At 44.6% G+C, this 23,232-nt stretch overlaps 1 protein-coding gene across 3 annotated transcripts in view; it reads right to left on the bottom strand.

Moving 5' to 3' along the window:
- Window positions 1-2,526: 2,526 nt before the first annotated feature.
- Window positions 2,527-23,232, bottom strand: part of DNASE1L3 (deoxyribonuclease 1 like 3) — a 40,600-nt gene continuing 19,894 nt past the window's right edge. The window contains exons 1-8 of one of the 3 annotated variants that reach the window (XM_040359215.1): window positions 17,053-17,285; window positions 13,541-13,629; window positions 9,770-9,856; window positions 7,603-7,715; window positions 5,639-5,751; window positions 4,248-4,405; window positions 2,904-3,000; window positions 2,527-2,790 (exon numbers count right to left, since the gene is read on the bottom strand). In XM_040359215.1, the coding sequence (XP_040215149.1) occupies window positions 2,692-2,790; window positions 2,904-3,000; window positions 4,248-4,405; window positions 5,639-5,751; window positions 7,603-7,715; window positions 9,770-9,856; window positions 13,541-13,629; window positions 17,053-17,184 (888 nt within the window). In that variant the 5' untranslated portion in view covers window positions 17,185-17,285 and the 3' untranslated portion in view covers window positions 2,527-2,691. Of the gene's footprint in view, window positions 2,791-2,903; window positions 3,001-4,247; window positions 4,406-5,638; window positions 5,752-7,602; window positions 7,716-9,769; window positions 9,857-13,540; window positions 13,630-17,052; window positions 17,287-23,232 lie in introns of those variants that run through there. The other 2 variants (XM_040359217.1, XM_040359216.1) reach the window with 2 other exon arrangements.

The raw sequence follows: 23,232 nt of genomic DNA, 5'->3' as shown, positions 1-23,232 counted from the left end.
GAACTTTTTTCAGGGGGGGGGCATCATTTTAAGGTCATCCATGCTCGGTCCCTTTTTGACAATGTCATGAAGGGGAGGGGCTTAGTCATTGGTGCGTGTACAGCGTGGCTCTCTGGTTGGTGCGGGTACAGCGTGGCTCTCTCTCTGGCTTCCCCCAGCATGAGCACAGTATTCTCTTTTCTCCTCTTGTAACCCCCCCCAGCAGAGTGCTTGCATGCTGGGGGCTTTAGCATGGTGTCTGTGGATAAGCTGGGGCCGCCACTCTTAAGGGACTACATTTCCCATGATTCCCCCAGTCCCCAGAATCTTCTGATTGGCCCTCTGCTGTGGCCAATCATGGCGAGGAAAGCAGGAAGCAAGGCGGCAGCACGGCGAATCCGATTAGAGCCGCTCTCTCTCTCTTCTAGCTCCAGCTGACAAAGTGGGGGAGGGGGCGATATACAGTACAGCCAGCCCGCGGCTCTCCTCTTCCTGTCACAGCGCAGCTGCTCCATTTACCAGAGAACTCGGCAGCGGAGCTGTGACAGGGAGAGGAGAGCCACAGGCTGGCTGTACTGTATATCTTCCCCGATCGCCCCATCCCCCTCTCTGTCGGCTGGAGCTAGAAGAGAGAGAGCGGCTCTAATTGGATTCGCCGTGCCGCCGCCTTGCTTCCTGTCTGCTGTTTTTCTCCCCGAGGATCATGGCACTGGTTTCTAGGGGGGGCAAGCGCCCTCCCTTGCCCTATGGAGCGGACGCCCATGCGTGTATAGTTTTGGAGCAGCTGTCTTAGAGGCTGAGACATATTTTTTTAATTCTTTATTTAAGTTTTTGCAGTCAAACAGCAGTAGTGGGACATATATCCCAAGAAAATTACATATAGTAGGGAGTCATACAAGAATGTGTGATCCTGATATGCATAACATCATATGTGCATAGATAAAATACAGATAGAAGACATAAGACGATATCTCACAGTATATGTCTGGCTAGTTTTGGTAAATATTCCACTCACCTCTGATATAAGTATTGAAAACGCTCTCTATGTCCACACGAGCATGACTGAAAAAAATATTATAGGTGTCCAAGTAGACAAAAAATAAGTGAGCGTAGGGACTAAAGAGGAAAAAAGAGAAAATGGGGAAAACAGGGAACCCCCTAAAAAAAAAAAAAAAACTTAAAGGGGGAGGGAAAGGGGGAAAGGGGAAGCTGCACAAGGCTCCCAACCAAGCGCACATGAGACGCCATATTTTTAGGCTGAGGGATGTTTGTGAAAGAGTCAGCTCATTAGTTTCTCAGTTATCTCCTTTATTCACCATAATAAACTCTTTGTATAAAAGATATGAATGGTATTCATGGATTTTTTTTTTCCTTGTCATCGACTATTCAAAAATAGAACACAGTTTATCAGTTCTTATGGTCCCAGTTCTATTATTCACACACTCATTAACGGTTTAAAGATAAAATCAAAACCCTGGAGCCCCATTGTAATTAGCCTGAAACGTACCCTTATACCGCGTGCACGCGGATGGAATTTCCGATCAAAAAAGTCAGATGGAATTTTTTCATCGGATATTCCGACCATGTGTATGACCCATCGGACTTTTTCAGTTGGCAATTACGACGGACTTAGAAAGAGAACATGTTCTCTTTTTTTTCCGACGGAAAGAATTTCTATTGGAATTTCCATCCGTCTGTTTGGAATTCCGACGGAGAAAAAAAACATGCATGCTCAGAAACAATTTGAGGCATGCTTGGAAGCATTGAACTTCATTTTTCTAGGCTCGTCATAGTGTTGTACGTCACGGCGTTTTTGACGGTCGGAATTTGGCGTGTCCGTGTGTATGCAAGACAGCGTAATTCTGTATTCTGTTATTCATTATTAGCTAGATTCAGAGAGGGTGTCCTAACTTTGCGGCGGCGTAGCGTATTGTGTTTACACTACGCCGCCGTAAGTCAGCGAGGCAAGTACATGATTCACAAAGTACTTGCCCGCTAAGTTACTGCGGCGTAGCATAAATCGGGCGGGCGTAATGGTGCCTAATTCAAATTTAGCTGTGGGGGGGCGTGTTTTATGTTAATGGTGCTTGACCTGACGTGATTGACGTTTTTTTGGAGCGGCGCACGCGCCGTCCGCCTACATATGCCAGTGTGCATTGCGGCAACGTACGCCTCACGGGCCTATTGGTTTCGACGTGGACGTAAATGACGTAAATCCCTATTCACGGACGACTTACGCAAACAACGTAAAATTTTCGAATTTCGACGCGGGAACAGCGGCCATACTTTAACATTGCTATTCCAACTATTTGATGGAATAACTTTAGGCCTGATAAAGCGTTACGTAAACAGCGTTTCTGTACTGCGTCGGCCGGGCGTACGTTCATGAATAGGCCTATCTAGTGATTTACATATTCTACGCCGACCGCAATGGAAGCGCCACCTAGCGGCCAGCCTAAATATTGCACCCTAAGATAGGACAGCGCAATCCGTCGTATCTTAGATAGGTTTAAGTGTATCTCTGTTTGATAATACACTTAAACTTAGGTCAGTGCAGATTCGGAGGTAGGTCGGCGTATCTACTGATACGCCGACCTAACTCTATGTGAATCTAGCTATATATGTCTGGACTATATATTGATACAAATCTGGGCCTAACATCAAGCACTTAGAGTAAAATATATAAACGTCTTCCTCCAAGCGTAAAATACATCATCTTCTTCCATCTCGTCTTCTAGATGTTTTACGGGCAAAATGATTAGACTCGTTCAGCTGGAACTCCACGGGATAGTGATCACTGACCTCCAGGGCCTGCAGAAAGGACACAAGGACGAGTATGTGTCAGCTCCTCATCAGTGTGAGACTACAGTGTTCGTTATCAGTAAGTGTGGATGTTATTAGTCTGCAGCCCATCACCGGCCTACCTGTTCCTCTGTTAGCCTGTACGCCCGCATGAAATCAAACACAGTTGCAGAGTCTGGTATCACAGAGCTGATCAGATCGTTACCATGCAGAACAATCCTGAAATAATTAATCACAATGGAAGGGATAATTAGACTCCTTGAGATAACACAGGATACAGGTCCAATCTGAATATTTCACAAGATCAATAAATATTATTTTGCATTTAAATACGAGATATAATTAAATATTTTTAACAGTCTATAACAATTATATTTAACAGACCAACGTACCATATAAGAGACGTTATCTGTTAGGCTGCCTATAAATATATTTAAATTTGGCTGGTTCAGTAGGAAGCAGCCACATTTCCATGCACCTATGGCGCTTACCCACTCAACAGAAGTCAACTTCTGCCAAAAAGGACTGTTGCTATATTTTCACTAAGGCCCTGTACACACGAGAGGATATCCGATGGAAACGGTCCGCCGGACTGTTTCCATCGGACATTTCTCCTCCGGATTTTGATCTGATGGCTTGTACACACCATCAGATCAAAATCCCCGCGGAAAACATCCGCGGTGACGTGGCCGCAGCGACGTGTGCGACCCTGGAAGGCAAATACTTCCACGCATGCGTCAAATCATTTTGACGCATGCGAGGGATGGGGATCGGACGGACTTATCCGGTGAGTCTGTACAGACGACCGGATAAGTCCGAAGGACAGGTTTCCAGCGGATAGATTTCTTAGCATGCTAAGAAATTTTTATCCGCTTGAAAACCGACGGCTGGACAAATGTCCGCTTGAAAATGTCCGCTAGGCCCTACACACGACCGGATCTATCTGCTGGAACTGATCCGCGGATAAATCCCAGCGGACAGATCCGGTCGTGTGTACGGGGCCTTAAAGTGGATGTAGTGATGTCACAATGTAGAGTATAAGATTTCCTATCATCTGTGCCCAGTCTTGCCACACAGAGTTAATCCAGCTCTGAGCAATCCTCTTTTATTGTTCAGTGAAAATTAACAGACGTCTAAATAAAAAGTCCTTTCCTCTCTCCTTGCCTTGAGTGACAGGTTATTTACATATCTAGCTTGGACATGTTTATCATATGTTATGTTATGTTTATCATAATATGAGGTGATCCACAGTATAAAAAGTGAGAAATCCACCCCTCCCCCACATAACACATCCTGGTAATATACAATGAACTGTGGATCACCTCATATTATGATAAACATAACATAACATATGATAAACATGTCCAAGCTAGATATGTAAATAGCTGCTTCCCCCAGAGACAGATCACGCTGGTGTTTTGCTTGCTAAAACATTACCTCACATCTCTTCCTTTGCGTTACCTTACCTGTCATAGGCACAGCTAGTCTTGCTTCTGACTGTTGTATCCGTTTTATCTCCAAGTAACCAGACAAACTCAGGATTGGTCCTCAGGCGGATGTTTTTCCAATACTTCTTGGGAACATAACTGCAGCCGGCATTAAAATCTCCCATGAAGATGATGTTCTGCAGAATGGATAAGGCTGTAACGTACATTTATATGTGTACAAAGGGGAGATTGTTGGTTGTAGAAATAAATGTGTCATTAAAGCAGAACTAAACCCATTGATTTAATTGACCGTTGCCCCAAAAAGTTACATTTAAGGCATGCTGTGAATGAGACCTGTCCGAGTTGCTTGCGCTGACTACAGAACTGTCAAGACATCAAATGGCTGGAGTCGCAACTGAGCACATGTGCAGCACCATGGCAAATGCAGATCAAACAGAGGTTAAGATGGCATCTTCCTTGGCTTTAAAGGGGTTGTAAACCTCCGTGTTTTTTCACCTTAATGCATATTTCACCTTGCTGTGTCCGGACCCCCCCCCCATTTTACTTACCTAAGCCCCAAATTTCCATGGGCACGTCCCCACCATCATTCTCTCCTTGGAGTCCCGGCTTTGATTGGATAGATTGATAGCAGCGCAGCCATTGGCTTCCGCTGCTGTCAATCAAATCCAATGACGTGGGCGCCGGGGGGTTGGGCCGAGTCATACACTCGGCGTCTATGGACGTCAAGTGCATGACACGTGAGCGCACCTGCGAGGTAACCCGCTCAGGAGAGAGCTTCCCAGAGGGGGTTATCTAATGTGGGGAGGAGCCGCGAGAACCGCCGTGGGACCCCAGAACAGGAGGATCGGGGCCACTCTGTGCAAATCGAACTGCACAATGGAGGCAAGTATGACATGTTTGTTATTTTTTTTTTAAACTGGAACCTTTAGTGTCACTTTAACGATAGGAGGGTTTAGATCCGATGTAAGTACCTGTGACTACTATTCCATTTTCAGAACAAAATACGTGTGCGCCATTTGATCATAGGTGTGGTTTCAAGAGAACCAGTAACCAACTTAAAAATTGCAGAAAAGACCTTGTTTGCGTGGGGCACGTTAATCCGTGCCCCATTCAGAGCCATGTTTACTGGCACAGGTGTTGTGCTGGCAGTTCCATAGCTGTCAATTGGGACACAGCCGCTGCTGCCAATGTGATATCTACGCAGGTGTGGGCTACATGGTCCTGAACCCACCTGAAGGATGCTACTATTGTTTACAATGTGAGAAACGGAGCCTTCCATGCTTCTACACATAAGGGTAGATGGAAACCCATACAAATTTTGTATATACAAGTTTTTATTCCTTTGAATTACCAAGAAAAGCTGAAGTAATATGTTATTCATTAGTGAAGCAGGAATGGTCCCGACTAACCTCTGTGTTCCATTTCTGTCGGACTTCGAGATAAACATCATAGAGTTCATCAATCTCACGAACGGCGTCCTCAGGCACTGTGTGCTGGGGGATGATGACAAAGTCTTTCACTTCTTGTATATGGAAGAGAAGAGGGAAAACACAGAGAACTGAGACATTGCAGATATATTGTGGCTGTGGGGCACTGATGTGTCCAGTGGTATTATTCATGCTTTCATATATACAGTATTTGCTTGTACCTCATTAGAATTTCCAATAAAAAAAAGTTCAGACTTGCTATGATATAAGGAATATTAGAAATGGTAATTGTGCCTATGCAGTAACCTATAAATATATACTGTGTCTTGAATTCCTTTTGAAAAATTGCAGTGCATTTCTTGGTGTTAGATTGTGCTTAAAGTAGAACTTCGCATAAAATAGAAATTTCTGCTCCCCCCCATCTGCTATATTTGGATGTTTTGTTTTTATCAGCGACCCAGTACCTTGTTTTGACAGGTACCCACTCTCACTTCCACTCGGATTGCCTAAAGTTTGCCCCCTCTGTCTACATGCTCCTGGGACACGTCACATCCACCAGGAGGCTGTGGGTCTCTTCACAAAGCACAGCGTGACTTGTGCATGTGCCGTGGGGAGGGGCAGCAGGCCGTGTGCCAGTAAGGAGTCACAGTCAGCTTCCCACACTCATAATGACGATACTGGGGATCTGAAGACTGGTGAAGAATCGGTCTGGGTGGTGACAGTGCTGGATCCCTAGACAGGTAAGCACCTGTATATTAAAAGTCAGTAGCTACAGTATTTGTAGCTGCCGAGTTTGTTTTCCTGGAAACGGCTGGAGTTCCTTTTTTAGCACTTGTAGGCAAGTTCAGTTACTCTTCTCACCTGTAGGTGGTTCAGTGCCATTATAACATGGGAAGGAGAGTCTCATAAGGGAGTAGATCCCTTAGTGACTCTCTACAGTGCCTCGAAAAGGGCAGTGGCTGATTAGACACTGAACTCTCAAGAGACTTTGTGGCCATCTTGGGTGAGCAAACCTTGTAAATAAGGGTACCCACCTCATTTTGGTGTGCTTCTGGCAAGTGTACGGTCAAGGACAGGAACTCGTTTATAAGGGACAGTACTAAACATAGGGAGAGTTTCCTGTGGAGAAGGAATGGCTCACGGCAGGCTCCTTCATCATGTCCTACACTGCAGTGGTTGAAACAGAGCCGTGTAGCCGGTGCAAACTGTAGAATTATCATGTAGAATGTAGAACTACATTATATGAAGGAACGCTACCCTTGTTAACTGAAGTCGTGCTCTGGTAACCCATTTGGTGAATACTGAGACTGCACTACTCTGCATCACTGTAGACATACTGTATATGAGCCAAAGACTGGCTTATCTATTTAGGCAAAAAATCTGCCAAAGAGTCATATAAATAAAGGATATTCATAGTGTAAGAGTGGTTTCTCCCAACTAAGGTACCTTACTTAGGCCCCACCTAAAAATATGCACAGCCAAATGCCCAGAACCGGGGACTGGCCCTGGAAACTGGGGATTGCTGACAACTATGGGGCCCCAGGAAAAAGTAAGTTTTATTAATACATTTTGGATATGTTTTTACATACTACATTTTTTAAGGGTTGATGATGGTGGTGAAAACATATCAGTTGAACATTTTCTATTTCCTAAAATAATATATAACTTTTGGATTTTTCCCTTGCTTTCTGCCCCAATGACAATGATCACCAGGAAAAAAAAAGGAGGGTGCAGAAATGTAGACAGCAATAAAAACCCAACATGAGTTCTAAGCCTTCCTTAGTTTATCAAACAAAAAAAGGCTATATGTACATTTTAGGTAACCTTCAAAGATAAATAGGAATGTAAATGAGGTCTCTGTATGTAGTGATCCATAACAGTAATTTTAATAACCATTTGTAAGTAAAAAAGGGGAAAGCAAATGATATATGTCCCTGAGATATTACCTGTATTTAAGGATTTAAACCAGACAATAAATGGTTCTCTTGAAAAGACGTCCACATCTCCATCCTGCTGGTCTTTATACTGATAAAAGTCTGCCACTGTCACTACATTCTTCCTGCAATGACAATATATAAAATTACATTAGTGACATGTTGTTCAACAAAATGCAGCCTTCTCTGACCTCTCGGCTTTGGCAAATATGCCTAATCATACCATGTGCCTTCATCCAAGTATCTGAAAGAAGTACTGTCTGAGTTGCCAAATGGTTACTATTTTATCCTGGCAGCATTGGGTTCCTTGGTTCAGACACAGAATATAGACATTGCATGTTCTTCATGTGTTTGCATGAGTTTTTGTTTACCTTTTCACAATTCAAAAATGTTCTAGTAAGCTAAATACTTACATTCCAAACTGGCCTAACTACATATGTGTAAATATAGGGGGCCTGTGGTGATGGGCTTTTGTTAATTTCAATCAAGTTTGCATTTCCATACAAGTCTATTGGAATGCAAGAGCCACTTGACGTAGGTCAACTGCAGGTTAAATGTACCTTTCTGTGGATTCTGAATGATCTCAGAAGCATGTCAAACTGATACCATCAGCACAAGCCCAAAGGCCACTGACACATGTTCAAAGTCCATCAACGCAAGTCCAAAGTCCATCAACACAAGTCAAAAGTCCATCAACACAAGTCAAAAGTCCATAAACGCAAGTCCAAAGTCCATCAACGCAAGTCCAAAGTCCATCAACACAAGTCCAAAGTCCATCAACACAAGTCCAAAGTCCATCAACGCAAGTCCAAAGTCCATCAACGCAAGTCCAAAGTCCATCAACGCAAGTCCAAAGTTCATCAACGCAAGTCCATTAACGCAAGTCCAAAGTCCATCAACGCAAGTCAAAAGTCCATCAATGCAAGTCAAAAGTCCATCAACGCAAGTCCAAAGTCCGTCAACACAAGTCCAAAGTCCTTCAACGCAAGTCCAAAGTCCATCAACACAAGTCTAAAGCCTAGTGATATAGGTCCAAGGCCCAGTGGCACAGGTCCAAACCCATTGACAAAAGTCCATAACCCATCGGTACTGGCCCATAGACCCTGTTTACACCTGTTTTGCTGTTTGAATTGCGATCCACATTAAAATCATTCTTAAGCGAGCAATAGGGGAAGTGTTTTATCGTGGTGAGGAAGTGTTGTATTGCCTCCTCGATGCTTGTTATAACCCCCTAAATATTTAAAATGGGAAAAAATACCCTCTTATGGGATTTTAAAGGCAACCAAAAAAGGAAAATGTATAATCATTTATATATAAAACCACTTTTTATTACAAAACTCTATAAAGACATAGCCTTGTTAAAAAACACACGTGGCCATATTTAGGCCGAGATCCATTGTACACATCAATATGCAGTTGATACTTTGGCAATGTTACATATCTCTTTGAAGGATTTGATGGTCAGCATAATTTGTTTGGGACTCATACATCCAACGCCTTTCTAGATTTATTAATCTCTTCCTCAGGGATGATTAGATTACTACTTCTCATGATCACTGCCCATATCAACCTCCACTTGCTTGTGAGCAGGGGTGAATTCATGCAAGAATCTTAAAGCTTCCCATACCATGGAAAAGGCACTTGTAAAAATTACACAAGGCCCATTTTTCACTGCTGTTCACCCAAACCAAGCTGTACAAGTCTGCTCCTTAGTACAATCATATGAGCTTGGTTTGGGTCAACAGCAGTGAAGAATGGGCCTTGTGTAATTTTTACAAGTCCCATTTCCATGGTTTCCTGGCCCTTTCCATAAAATGCACAGATGTGAACTACATCCATAGGAAACCATGTTAAATGGAATGTAGTGTGTTTCTGCAAAACTGAAAACGCACAAAAAAAAAATGCATAGGTGTGAACCAGGCCTAAACAGTTACTTGTGAATAGTTTGGTGCTAAATAATTAGGCAGATAACATGCCTTTGAAAGAAGAACTATGTGAGTTGTTCTTAGTAGCGGAGTTTGTTCGCCAGCACAGGTGGGAAATTGTATGGCAACATTTGGTTATTATAGTCATTATATTATAGTATTTTACTTTACTGTCATAAATATGATCCTGAAGAATTGTACTATCTGCTTGATTGGCTGCAAGGTAGTTTATTGACTACCAACAATCCACTTACCTATATATAAAGGCGTATTGCTCTTTGGACATACTGCGACCAAGTCTCTCGCTAATGATCAAGTTGAATTTATTCACTTTTTTTAAGCTAAAATTCCAAGTAAAAAAGTAAAAGTATTAATAGTAACCACACATAGTACCTATGTTAACACTAATTTATGGGCTAAACAAATATTCAAAATATAAGAGGCATGTGTACTCTGATTTGAATCGTAGTCTCCTTTGTGTATTTCTTCCAGATCTGTGCACTAATTAAACATGAAACAACTCCTGCACTTTGCCTCTATGCAGGGTTTCCTGTAATAAAGACCGGTCACTGCTGCTCTCACTCCTTGAGCAGCAGGGTGACTGGTCTTGTCTCTGCCCCCCCCCCCCCTTTAGTTTTTTCCACGCAGCCTGTAGTGGGTGGATTTATTGAGTCCCTTCCATAGTTCTGCTTTCAGCATAGACTATTGATGTGAATTACATTGCATTATACATATGTAGCGCTTGTGTACTTTATGGTACTGGTGCTAGTTAAATTTAAGGGTAGATCAGAATGTAGTTAAACTCTGATCCAGATTGTTAAGTGCAAATAGGGTCTTCGTCTCAGCTTGGCTGTGCTGCGGGCTCATTCTGTTGTACTGGGGTGTTCTTCCAGCCCCGGTGCTGCATGTAGCAGCAGTGGAGTCAAGGTTTGTGTGCTCTTTCCCAGCAGCCCATCAGGAGGGTTTGTCCTCACTGTGCATGCTGGGGGGGGGGGGGTATTTATGAGATGGACGCCATTGGTTCTGGGTCTTCTTCGTCCAGTGTGGCACCCACCTTTAGGGTGGCCACATCACGGCGCCCCGACGCTATGGCCTACCTGGCCGGGGTGTGTGTGCCACGCGGTGTTTCTGGTTCCGGAGCCATGCTGGCCCGGAGCATCTGAACAGCAACGGGGACCCAGTGAGTGACTGGGTTCCCACCTTTGAAGATCCCAAGCTGTACTGCTGTTCGGTGGGGAGTCAGTCTGAGGAGCGCCATTGAGAGGCTGGTGGTCCAAAAGGGCCTCGACAAACCACCTGGGATCAAGGTAGCCGGACACTGAGGGATTGATCACCTGTCAGTCGGTACCTGGGTGACAAGTTGAAGGAGATCCAGGCGTAACTCATCTAAGGACGGATATCTCCAAGAATTCAATCCAGAGAGGGCCTCTGGCAGAGGTATCTTTCGGAGGCTCACCGAGGAGAGTCTGTGGCAGAGACTTTATCCTCAAGTTCAAGTTCACCAAGGAGGGTCTGTGGCAGAGACGTTATCCTACATTTGTCCGAGTGATACTCCGGCTGCCAGGTCAGTGAGAGAGGCCTGTCCGGGTACGCTAAACCCAGTCCGGCAGGAGTGGCTCATAGAAGTGTTACGCTTTGGAGCAGGACTGTTTCCTATCATTACGCCTGAATCTGCTATTCTCCTTTTCTTCTTCAACTTTACTTTCCTCACCACAAGTTTACTGCTTTTGCCCGGCTGGGTAATAAAGAGCACAGCAAAGAGCACCTGTCGTGGACATTCCTTTACTTCTACTATATGCAATACGCATCCTTCACCCCTAGGAATTTCAGAGGAGCCATGAGGTAATGTGCCGCCCAAAAATCCAGCAGCTCCTCCGGGGGTAGTGCTACACATAATAGCTAGTTTGTATCATAGCTACACTGGAACAGCATTACATTACAGATAGAATTTTATTTCCTTCTGCAGGCCCCACAATTTGCTCTTACAATCAGAACATTATAAAAACATAAAGGAGACCACCTTTAAACCTATATGTAATGCAGAAAAACCTAGTGTTTTTTATTTTGAATAGAGTAGGGGGGGTTAAAGCAGCTGTCAGTTTTTGTCATCCATGTCTCATAAAAATTTCTCTTTATTTCCTGTTCTATACAATCAACGGGAAGTGAGACATATTTTCATTGTGAGGGAAATCCCCTCTTATGTCCCGCCCGTACACACAACCGGGTTTTCCGATGGGAAAACTGCGAGGAGAGATTTTGGCCGGGAATCCCGGCCGTGTGTATGCTCCCTCGCAGCTTTCCCGACGGGAAAACTGCCAAACCTGCCGGACAAAAAAGAGAACCAGCTCTCTTTTTTCTCGCCGGAATTCCCGGCTGACTTTTTCCCATCAGAAAACCCGGCCATGTGTAGCAGAAATTGGCCATTTTTGTCCGTTTTCCTGTGGGGAAAAACTCAGATGGAACATAAACACGGCCGGGATTCCAAAGGAAAAGCTCTCATCTGAGTTTTCCCGATGGGGGAAAAGTAGAGAGCAGGTTCTTGGTTTTCCCCTCGGGATTTCCGACTGACCTTTTCTAGTGTGTACTAGGCATCAGACAACTGACATGGGAACAAGGGCCAAATCCTCAAAAGGGATACGCAGGCGGAACTGCTGTTCAGCCTGCGTATCCCTGTGCCTATCTTTGGAACTGATCCTCAGAAGCAGTTTTCCACAGAAGATCCGACATCTGTAAGAGACTTACACTGTCGGATCTTAGGATGCAGTACCGCATCCACCGCTGGGGGCATTTCGAGTCGAAATGCCGCTTTGCGTATGCAAATGAGGACTTACGGAGATCCACAAAGCTTTTCAGCTTTGTGTTTTCTGCGTAAGTTTACGTTTGCATACGTAAAATTAGTTCTGCTTTTACAAAGTGTAAACTAGTAACACCTTGTAAAAACAGATCTTTTTTTCGATCGCCGCGTTTTTTTTTAAATTTTGATTTTTTTTTCCCGGCGCGTAACTTTTTTTTTACCCGACGCAACTTTATTGTCCCGTCGCAATCCACAAAGCCCGACGTAACGTAATTTCACGCGCTGCCCGTCGGGAAAATGACGTCACGAGCATGCGCAGTACGGCCGGTGCGGGAGCGCGCCTCATTTAAATTGTCATTGCCCCCTGCAGAAGAGGACCACCTTGCGCCGGAGACATTTAAGTTACACGGCCTGAAATTTCTAGGTAAGTGCTTTGTGGATCGGGCACTTAGGTAGAAATTTTAAGTCAGTGTAACTTAAATGGGAAAAGATAAGTTAGGCAGGATTTTTGAGGATTTGGCCCAAGTATCCCATTGGAAGATTTCCTGTTCTGATGACAATTCAAATTTTTGGCGATGGGGACAGTTAAGTCAGCCATTGACAGTATGAATCTCGATTGCTTTAGCAGGGACTGACCTAGATTCGAACTATGTATGGGGAGGCTGAATTGATTCATCAATTGACTTGAGTACAACCAGCATGTCGGATTTTCAGGATACGATTACTTTTACTGACTATAGCTGCTAGGAAAAATGTATGTGTTCTACCGGCAGGGCAGGGCAGGGGAGGGGCCAGGGGTGAATTACCTAGTGGGCACAAAGAGGATAATAACGATCTGAGAGGGGTCCTAACCTCCCCCACAACTCTATTCAAAGCTAACAGAAAAAAAAGGGTGCTGATGATCTGGGAACCCCTACTGAGCACCTGTTTGTAATACGGTTTAGATTCCCAGACACACCCACTCTGCGTTCCTATTTTTTCTCCCACTGCAGACAGAAATGAGTAAGGGAGAGAAATAGCAAGAGGGAGAAGAACAGCACAGCACGGGTTCGAGACACATGTGATCTGCTTGCTGAATTCTGTCTGCAATGGGCTTTTGTTTACTTCACTTACACAGTTGCAATGTCACATGAATAGGGTTAGAATCTTATTGATTTATATCACTTGTAAAGAATTGTGCTTGAATTACTATCTTCCTACCCAAAGCACATAGAACACTGACTGGTGTTACCTGTTGAGTTTTGCCATTAGAGCGTGTATGGCTACGTCTTTGCTGTCTCTAATCTCCATTAGCAGCATTATGTCACAGCGAGAGACAATCTGTCATGAAAGAATCTTTGATTAATTCTCAACATCTACTTTCAACAGTTATCAGACAGATACAATATATATTTATCTTATTTCTTCTGGATCTCGGCACCTCCTTCTTTCAGCGGGCACTGCGTGCTCTGAACTTTCCGATAAAGTGAATATATGCGAGAATAGGAGTAATAAGAGATTCGGGGGATCAGAAATGATTGTCTATATATATATATACAGTATATATATATAAAATATTGTTTTCACATTTTTTCATCCTTCTTTGCATTTTAAATCCTGCATGTGTCTCACAATGACAATGATTTTCTCTCTCTCTCTCTCTCTCTCTCTCTCCCCCCTCTCTATTTTCTATCTATCTATCTATCTATCTATCTATCTATCTATCTATCTATCTATCTATCTATCTATCTATCCCCCCCTCTCTCTCCCCCTATCTCTCTCTCTCTCTCTCTCTCTATTATCTTCTATTTTTTTTCTCTCCCCCCTTCTCTATTTTGTTATCTCTCTCTCGCTCTCTCTCGCTCTCTCTCACCCTTCTCTATTTTGTTATCTCTCTCTCTCTCTCGCTCCCCTTCTCTATTTTGTTTTCTCTCTCTCTCTCCCCTTATATATTTTTGTATCTCTCTCTCCCTTTTTTATTTTTATCTCTCTCTCTCCCCTTTTCTATTTTTTCTCTCTCTCTTTCTCCCCCTTCTCTATTTTTGTATCTCTCTCTCTCTCTCTCCCTCCTTCTCTATTTCTTTTTATCTCTCTCTCCCCCTTCTCTATATTTTATCTCTCTCCCCCTTCTCTATTTTTTATCTCTCTCTCCCCCTTCTCTATTTTTGTATCTCTCTCTCTCCCCCTTCTCTATTATGGTATCTCTTGCTCTCTCTCTCTCCCCCTTCTCTCTCTCTCTCGCTCTCCCCCTTCTCTATTTTGTTATATCTCTCACTCTCCCCCTTCTCTATTTTCTTTCTCTCTCTATTTCTCTCTCTCTTCACTATTTTTCTCTCTCGCCTTCTCTCTTTCTCTCTCTCCCCCTTCTCAATTTTGTTATCTCTCTGTCTCCCCCTTCTCTATTTGTATCTCTCTCTCTCCCCCTTCTCTATTTTTTTTATCTCTCTCCCTCACCCCTTCTCTATTTTGTAATATCTCTCGCTCTCCCCTTCTCTATTTTTCTCTCTCTCTCTCTCTCCCCCTCCCCTTTCTCTCTCTCTCTCTGCCTTCACTATTTTTCTCTCTCCCCTTTCTATTTCTCTCTCTCTCCCCCTTCTCAATTTTGTTATCTCTCTATCTCCCCCTTCTCTATTTGTATCTCTCTCTCTCTCTCTCTCTCCCCCCTTCTCTATTTTATTTGTCTCTCTCCCTCTCCCTCTCCCTCCCCTTCTCCATTTTTTGTATCTCCCCCCCCCATCTCTATTTTTTATCTATCTATATAGATATTGTATATATTTTTTTCTTCTTCCTCATACAGTGACAGTAGATGACTGAACAGAATTATAAAGGCAAAACTTTTTTGGGGGTTTTGAATAGAGTGGAGAGGTATAACAACACCTGTCAGTTTTTAGCGCTGTCTGTGTCCTGTTAGGGAAATTCACCTTCTCTATTTGTCTTGTTTACTCTTATCGCTGAAAGTGAATGAAAATCCCAAATTTGGGTCGTTAACAGGAATAAAGATGAAATCTTTCAGTGGAGACACTATTTCTGGGACCCTGCCAGGACTATCTGTCACTTCCTGTTTTGGCTATGGGACAGGAAGTGAAGGGAAATCTCCTCAATTGGAAACAGATTGCAAAAAGAAAAAAAAATGGGTTTTAACTGTTGCTTATTTTATCTAAAATTAAAAAAAGATTGCATATAGCTCTATTTTAGGGTCAGAATTCATATCTGCATTCAGCACTCCCAGCCTGAAGGTAACTGCTTCAAGAAAGCTGACAAACCTTGTTAAGAACATTGTAAATACTCCCTGAGATTGATGCTTTTCAAACCAGCGTTTACAAGGCTAAATGTAACAGTTCCCATGGTATAAGGTCCAAGAGACAAAGGAACACAGATTTTTATCACAAAGCAGCATGACTGTAATTGCTACCTAGGAATCGGTGTGATGTGTACAGAGCTTCCATACATGTGCACGTTCCAAGGCGTCACTACACCGGGTGCACAGAAACAATAGTTCCTGGACCCACGGGGTCAACAGCCCCAACCATACTTACTGCTGCTCACTATTTACTAGCTGTGTGCCAATATCATATAGTATCGGTTAACCGATGAAGCTGACTGATGGTCAGTCGCGCCTACACACCATCAGTTAAAAAAACGATCATGTCAGAACGCGGTGACGTAAAACACAACGGCGTGCTGAAAAATATGAAGTTCAGTGCTTCCAAGCATGCGTCGACTTGATTCTGAGCATGCGTGGATTTTTAACCAATCGGTTAAATTTAAAACAAGATTGCTTGTTTTTAACCTATGGATAAATAACCGATGCCATTAATTGTCGCCACTGTGCCCATCAATTGACGCCAGTTTGCCCCCTCAAAAACTGCCAGTTTGATCTCGTAAAATTACGCCAGATTGCCATCTTCCCTCCATGATCCCTCAATGTCTTCTCCCGCCCTCGATGTCGCTTCAGCCAATCAGGTTACCGGTAAACCAGACCCGGTGAACCTGATTGGCTGAGACGCGTGTCAGTGTTAACCAGGGAACGCACACCCTGTGCGTCCCCATGTTAACTATTTGGAAGCCATTGTAATCGTTGGCTCTGATAGACACTTCCAAGAACCAACCAACTGCTGTTATTCAGATGGCCGGCGCTTAGGGTGACCACATTTTCAAACTACCATTCAGGGACACCCCCCTTCCCAAAAATCAGCTTGTGCTGTAACGAATCACAGCACAGTGATTGGACACAAGAGGTGGGATTTCTGATTTCTCCAATCACAAGCAGGGGGCGGGAATGTGCTCCTCCAGGCATTCCCGGCCAGGACAAGTACTGTCAGTGAGTAAAGTGGTGATGTGGCAGCCTTTTTTGTGGGCATTAGTTTGGCTTGGGGGGTGGCTGTGCCAGTTTCATTCCGGGACACTGTATTGTCCTGGAATGAAGGTGCCGGGGCCAGACCTGCAAAATGTGGGACTGTCCCGGGCAATCCGGGACACGTGGTCACCCTACCAGCGCTCACCAGGGGGCCAGCCATCTGAATAGTGGGCGGCAGTGGCGCCGGCGACAATACATAGATTCATGCAATGCATGAATCTATGTATTGTTGACTTCAGTGACGGTGCAGGAGAGAGAGGACGCACCGCCACTGTTAGTTTACAACCTATAAGGAGGGTCAAGTGATAAACACAATTTTGCAACATGCTCGACGTACATACATCCTGCAAGCTCCCTCTGTATCTGTTGGGGGCACAACCATAAGATGTAGATTAGATGAAACTCACCTTGTGTAGCACGGTCATCACTTCCCTCTTGGAGCACTTGGCCTCTCCAAATATTTGTACATTAAAGGAGCAAATACGGAGGCTCGTGGCCCCAGAGAAACACAAGGCAAGCAGCAAAGCGACTGACTTCATGGCTCTCTGTATGGAGGAAGGACTTTTCCAGCGCCTTGCGTCTCTCCCAAAATGAAAATTCTGCTAGACCTTGCCTGTGAAAGCTCCTGTGTAATCAAACAGGAACTTAGCGTTCCCCGGTTTATGGACATCTGCACATTTCTGCTTTTTTTTTTTTTGGCAGCAGCCAGCTAAAGTATGTACACAGTCGTTTATTGACAAATGAGCATAGAATACACATTTTCTGGCTAGAAAAAAATAACAATTTATGAACAGACAAGGCCGAATACTAAATATAGCAGAGGAGATTAACAAAAGCTTCCCTATGTATTCAAATAGGAGAACTAATAAGACTAAAGTTTATGTAAACCCTAACAATGAACCCCTTATTTGATTCCTTTTGGTTTGTTGAACATACCATTGAAAGTGTTTTCTTATGTCTCTTTGATAAATGCCAAAAATACCTGTTGTTCTTGCCAAAAATCTTGTAAACTAATAACTTCTTGTGTTCTCTGTCTGTGCTTAATTGTTATCAGTAAAATTGTTCTTGGGACTATGGAACCCTACCCACAGGGCCGGATTCCAGACAAGGCCAACAAGGCCAGGCCTCGGGGCGGCAGTGGGTGCAGGGGCGGCACTGCGGCTGAGAGGAGAGGACACTTTCCCCTGTCATGCGAATGGTGAGAGGAGAAAAAACAGAGGGAAGAGGAGGTGAGATAGTTCTTGGCAGCAGCAACCCCCCTCCCAGTTCTCAATGTCATTTTGTCATTCATTTTCGGCAGCAACCCCCCCCCCCCCCCCCCGCTTCTCAGTGTCCTGCCGAAAAAGAAAAAGTCCCCCGGTGGATAATGTCCCCCTGCTGGTACTGCGCAGGCGGGGGCGGCATTGAAGGACCTGGCATTGGGGCGGCAAAGGGAGTAAATCCGGGCCTGCCTACCCATCTATGTTATGGAGAGGAGAGAATTTGAGTAGTCCTTATACAGTACACAGATGAAAAGAAAGAAAGTTGCTTGATTCCCCCATCAACACAGTCAGTGTTGATGGGGGGATGCCTCCTACAGTGCTATTGTTCTCTGCCGGCAGGAGGGCATGGAGAGCCTTCCCAGCAGGCAGCACATAATGATGCTAGCAGCTTTAGCTGCCGGCAGTAATCGTATTTAAAAAAATCCGACAGGTTGGTTGTACCTAAATCAAATGGTGGGTCGACGTGGGTACAATTAGCTTGCCCATACATGGATCGAATGATCGAATCTCAGCTGCTCCCTGCTGAGCCGAACAAATTTTGATCCATGCATGGCTAACCCAATACTACAGATAGTTGACAGAGAGAGCAGAACTGCAACAGGAGATGATCAGAAACTGCAAACATAGTATGGGAGGTTGCCGGAGATTGGGGACATGCTTTAAGAAAAAGAAAAAGGTTGGAGACACATTACATGAAAATATCACTGCTATTGCAGCCACTTTACAAACCAATAATTCCTTATATGTGCTTGTGCCACATTTGATATTCCTTTTTTCAAGACTGATTTTAAAGATTATTTTTCCCTCTTGTCATTCACTGTCTTGGGTAATCACCAACACGCGACTATTATCTGCTAGAGCTCCAAGGGTAGCATGTGGCCCCCGGGCCACAGATCGGGTACAGGGCAATAGTGTGAGTGAACATTATCAATCTATGAAGGCAACACACAAGGGTATACAATGTCATGGATATGCAGTAATGTCTGGCAGCTTACCTTCCCCTCCATGTGTTCACCTTAGAGGACAGACCCTCTCACCTGACTGCTTTTATCATCTCTTCTCCCTGTATGGCTCCACCCCAGGCCATATCAGGAACTCTATATTAACCAGTGCACTGCAGGTCTGCCTTGCTGATCAACGTTGTTTGTTAAGCATTGTGTGTTTGGGTTCCTGCTTGCCGTGTGCTACGTTTATCTCTGTGTACCGATCTTGGCTTGTCCCCGACTACTCCTGTTTGCCGGTGACCCTGACCCTTGGCCTGTCCCTTGTTTATCCTTGTCTGCTTGTCGCCCTGACCTTGGCTTAACCCTTCACTATCTCTCGTGTCCTGAGTGGCTGCTTCCACCTCTCTCCCTATGGAGCGTGACCTAGGGGACTCTGGGGGCCGCGACCTGGATTCAGTTGCAGCTAAGGCCATCCCCACCACTAGAGTCTCCAGCTGGATCTTAGACTCTGCACCCTGGGGAATCTTGGGCTCAAGCTTCCTGTGGGATCCCTGTTTGTGCTCCAGTGGACCTGTCTCCATATCCACTCGGTGGTCCATCCGCAGCAGTCTGCCATAGGGTTCACTACCTTGTGGTGCACTCCTGACTCCAACGGGGTCATCTGGCCACAGGTGACCTGACATACAAATTCCATGGGCATGATAGTTTGCGCCGCTGGGGGGAGTTCTCGTCGTAATCCAGCGTCGGGTATGCAAATTAGCACTTACGGAGATCCACAAAGCTTTTTCCCTTCATGAAGTCGCCGCAAGTGTTAGTTTGCCGTCGCAAAGATAGGGTACCTTTTACAAAGTGTAAAGTTAGTACACCATGTAAAAGTATACCCGTCTTTCCCGCGTCGCTGTCAAATTATTTTTAAATTTTTTCTTTTTCCCGCCGCATTTCTTTTTTTGACCGTCGCGATTCACAAAACCTTGGCGCAACGTAACTTCACGCAAAGCACGTCGGGAAAATAGCGTCGGGAGCATGCGCAGTACTTCCGGCGCGGGAGCGCGCCTAATTTAAATGGGACTCGCCCCATTTGAATTGGCCCGCCTTGCGCCGGACTGATTTAGGATACACCGCCGCAAATTTCCAGGTAAGTGCTTTGTGGATCGGGCACTAACTTGGGAAATTTGTGGCGGTGTAACTTAAATCATTTAAGTTACGTTGCGCCCGGGCTACGTGAATCTGGCCCATTATTTTGAATGCTTGCCGCAACAGAGACCAAGTCAGCCACAAGTTACCAAAAATCATGCTCCAGAGCTTGTAGACACAATTCCTGAAAGCCAAAGTAACACCTCTCTGCTATGGTCGTCTCTTCTACACGTTTTTCTTGTTTTACTGGTCCTAACTTGGTTTTGCATATAGTAATGCTGCAGAGTGGCCCTTTACTCATTTTCTAAGCGACAGGCGTGGACTCATTTAACTTCATTCCCCACATGCAGATAAAAGTGAGTCCCACACTATTAAGTGGACTGTTTGGTTCCGCTTCCGGTTCTCCTCCGATTTTGATTCTTTTGTATCAGATACAGCTAATGCTGTTTCCCCTGGGCCCTCTTATGAGTAGCTTGATATACCCTCTCCCCACTTTCCTTCTCTCTGACCTGTATGAGGTTTAAAGGCCCATAAACACGATCGGATTTTCTGCCAACGATCCGACCGTCTGTATGCTCCATCGGACAATTGTTGTCGGAATTTCCAGGGCCAAATGTTTGCTGTGCATGGTCTTAAACTTTTCAACAACAAATTTGTTTTGTTGGATCATCCGATCGCGTGTACAGATGTCCATCGGACTAAAATACAAAGTACAAACACGCGTGCTCAGAACCAATGCTAAACATCAGACAACAATAGCAGAAGTTGCCCAACGGGTGAATGTTGGCTGAAAATGTTGAGCCGTGTTTATGCAGAGCAAGTTCACGGCCAGCGCCTTTCGGACCAAAATCCACTGAAAAGTCCAATGGCAGTCCGATCGTGTGTATGAGGCTTAAGAAGGAGGTTTTTTACCTGTTTGGTAGAGGCACGTACGGCACGAGATGATGGTAGAAGATATTGAGTCACAAATTACACAGTGGTGTTTATAGTTGTGTTACAGCTATTAAGGACTGATCTTGAGATATTCTGTTCATTATACAGTGGCTAGAGAAAATAATCACCCCCTTTATCCCCTTTGGCGCCGGCACATCCTGGCCCTTTAAGGGGTTTCAGATGTCGGGAGGTGGGAAGGGGTTTATGATTATGTGACCGCCATGATTGGCTGTCACATCGGTCACATGATCTACTTGCGACCGGGTGCTTTCCATTAGCCCCGGGTAACTGCTGCACAGATAGTCATTATACATTCAATAACAAAATATTCCACTTGATTCTTTAATCGATCAAAATCACTGATAAACTGTGCAATTCAATTTAATGTGCTTCAATCACCACTGTGACACCTCACACGTGCTCTCCCCTATTGGGTATAGGCTCACCTCAGAGAGTGTGACCCCTTATCTAAGTTGGGTGAAAAAACGCCTGTGAGCCACTCCAGGGCTCAGTAAGATGGGTTAAGGTCAGCTGGTTCCTGCAATCTTCCAGCAATCTCCCCATCAATGGTCAGCATCAAAGTACATGTGGATGTAAAAAGCTTGGGATTTTTATTAAAAGAAAACAGGGTACTCATATGTTGCTGGTGCTTCCAGCGCACCAGACTACAGTAAACATTGGTGTGTAAAAAAGTCCTGCAGAGCCGCAGAACCGCTATATAACTCCCCACTTACTCCTCGTAAGGGTTCGGGTGCCCTCACCATCCTCGCCCCTCCCCTATGCGTGTCGACACAGGGTCACGTGTCTTCCTCAGGGGGGGTCAGGAACACACTGAAAATCACTCTCTTTCCTGACATGCACAGAAACACCCTGTTCTTTGGCAGACATATAGCGATGCCAATAATACTTAAAGTGGAGGTTCACCCAAAAAATAAATTTTTAACATTAGATTGGGCCTAATTACGGGAAGCAGAATCGGGTGTTTTGTTTAAAATCAATGCAGTACTTACCTTTTTTGAGATAGATGTTCTCCCGCCGCTTCCGGGTATGGGCTGCGGGACTGGGCGTTCCTATTTGATTGACAGCCTTCCGACCGTCGCATACAGCGCGTCACCAGTTTCCGAAAGCAGCCGAACGTCGGTGCGCAGGCGCCGTATAGTGCCGCACCGATGTTCGGCAACTCGTGACGCGCTCTATGGGACCGTCGGAAGGCTGTCAATCAAATAGGAACTCCCAGTCCCGAAGACCATACCCGGAAGCGGCGGAGAAAATCTATCTCTAAAACGGTAAGTACTGCATTGATTTAAAAAAAAAACACCCGATTCTGCCTTCCCGTAATTAGGCCCAATCTAATGTTACATTTTTTTTTTCAGGGGAACTCCCGCTTTAAAGTATAACTAAAGGCAAAACTTTTTTTTGGAGTGGAGATGGATTAGAACACCTTTTATTTTTATTTTGCAGTCTGTGCCCCCATTAGGGAGAGTTACCCTCCCTATTTGTCCTGTTTATCATTATTATTAAAAGTGAAAGTAAACAGAAACGGAAACGGAGGGTCCCTTGCGCCATCCAAAATGGGGAAAAAAAAAGTTTTGCCTATAGTTTTACTTTAGTGGCACTCCACAAATCTACTAACACGGATGTTTTTACGCACACACCAAAATGCATGGTGACAGCACCATGGTTTTACGCACACCATGCATTTCAGTGTGGTGGCAATTTGGAAAAGTGTTAGGGACTTAATTCCGTATTTCTTGTGTATAGGGCGTGTTCAAAGGTGAATCTGAAAATACTGGATGAACCCTCTGCAGAGCACACTACTATACCCTTTCTAGCAAACTTTGCAATTAAACATAGGGATATTTAGTTCACACATATTGCAAAGGTGAGTCTGGGTGAGTCTGTAAGTGGCCTGTTTCGGTTTTTCCATTCATTTCAATAGGCTCCAAAATGCGCAGGAACGCGCAAAAAGTACTGCAGGTGCAATTTTTTTAAATCAAACCACACCAAACCGCATGGTACTGCAGTACCATGCATTTTGGCGGCTGCAGATGCACACTTGTTTGCCCGATGCATTGGGGTTCTATTATGAATTAATGGCACCCATGCACGTTTACAGAAGGCAGAACATTTCCACGCAGTGCAGGAAAATGCGTGATCTCCACACTACAAAGAGTGTGAAAAAAAAGCCCTTATGCCTTGTACACACGGTCGGACTTTTGACCGTGCAAAAGTCCACCATGAGTCCGTCGGAAGTCTGCATAAAAGAGAGAGAACGGGTTCTCTATCTAAGGTCCGTCGGACTTCTGGAAAAAAA

Source organism: Rana temporaria, chromosome 7 (genome assembly GCF_905171775.1).
Source record: "Rana temporaria chromosome 7, aRanTem1.1, whole genome shotgun sequence".
Classification (NCBI taxonomy): domain Eukaryota; kingdom Metazoa; phylum Chordata; class Amphibia; order Anura; family Ranidae; genus Rana; species Rana temporaria.
The sequence above is the reverse complement of the archived record's forward strand: the minus strand, read 5'-3'. Positions and strand labels throughout refer to the sequence as shown.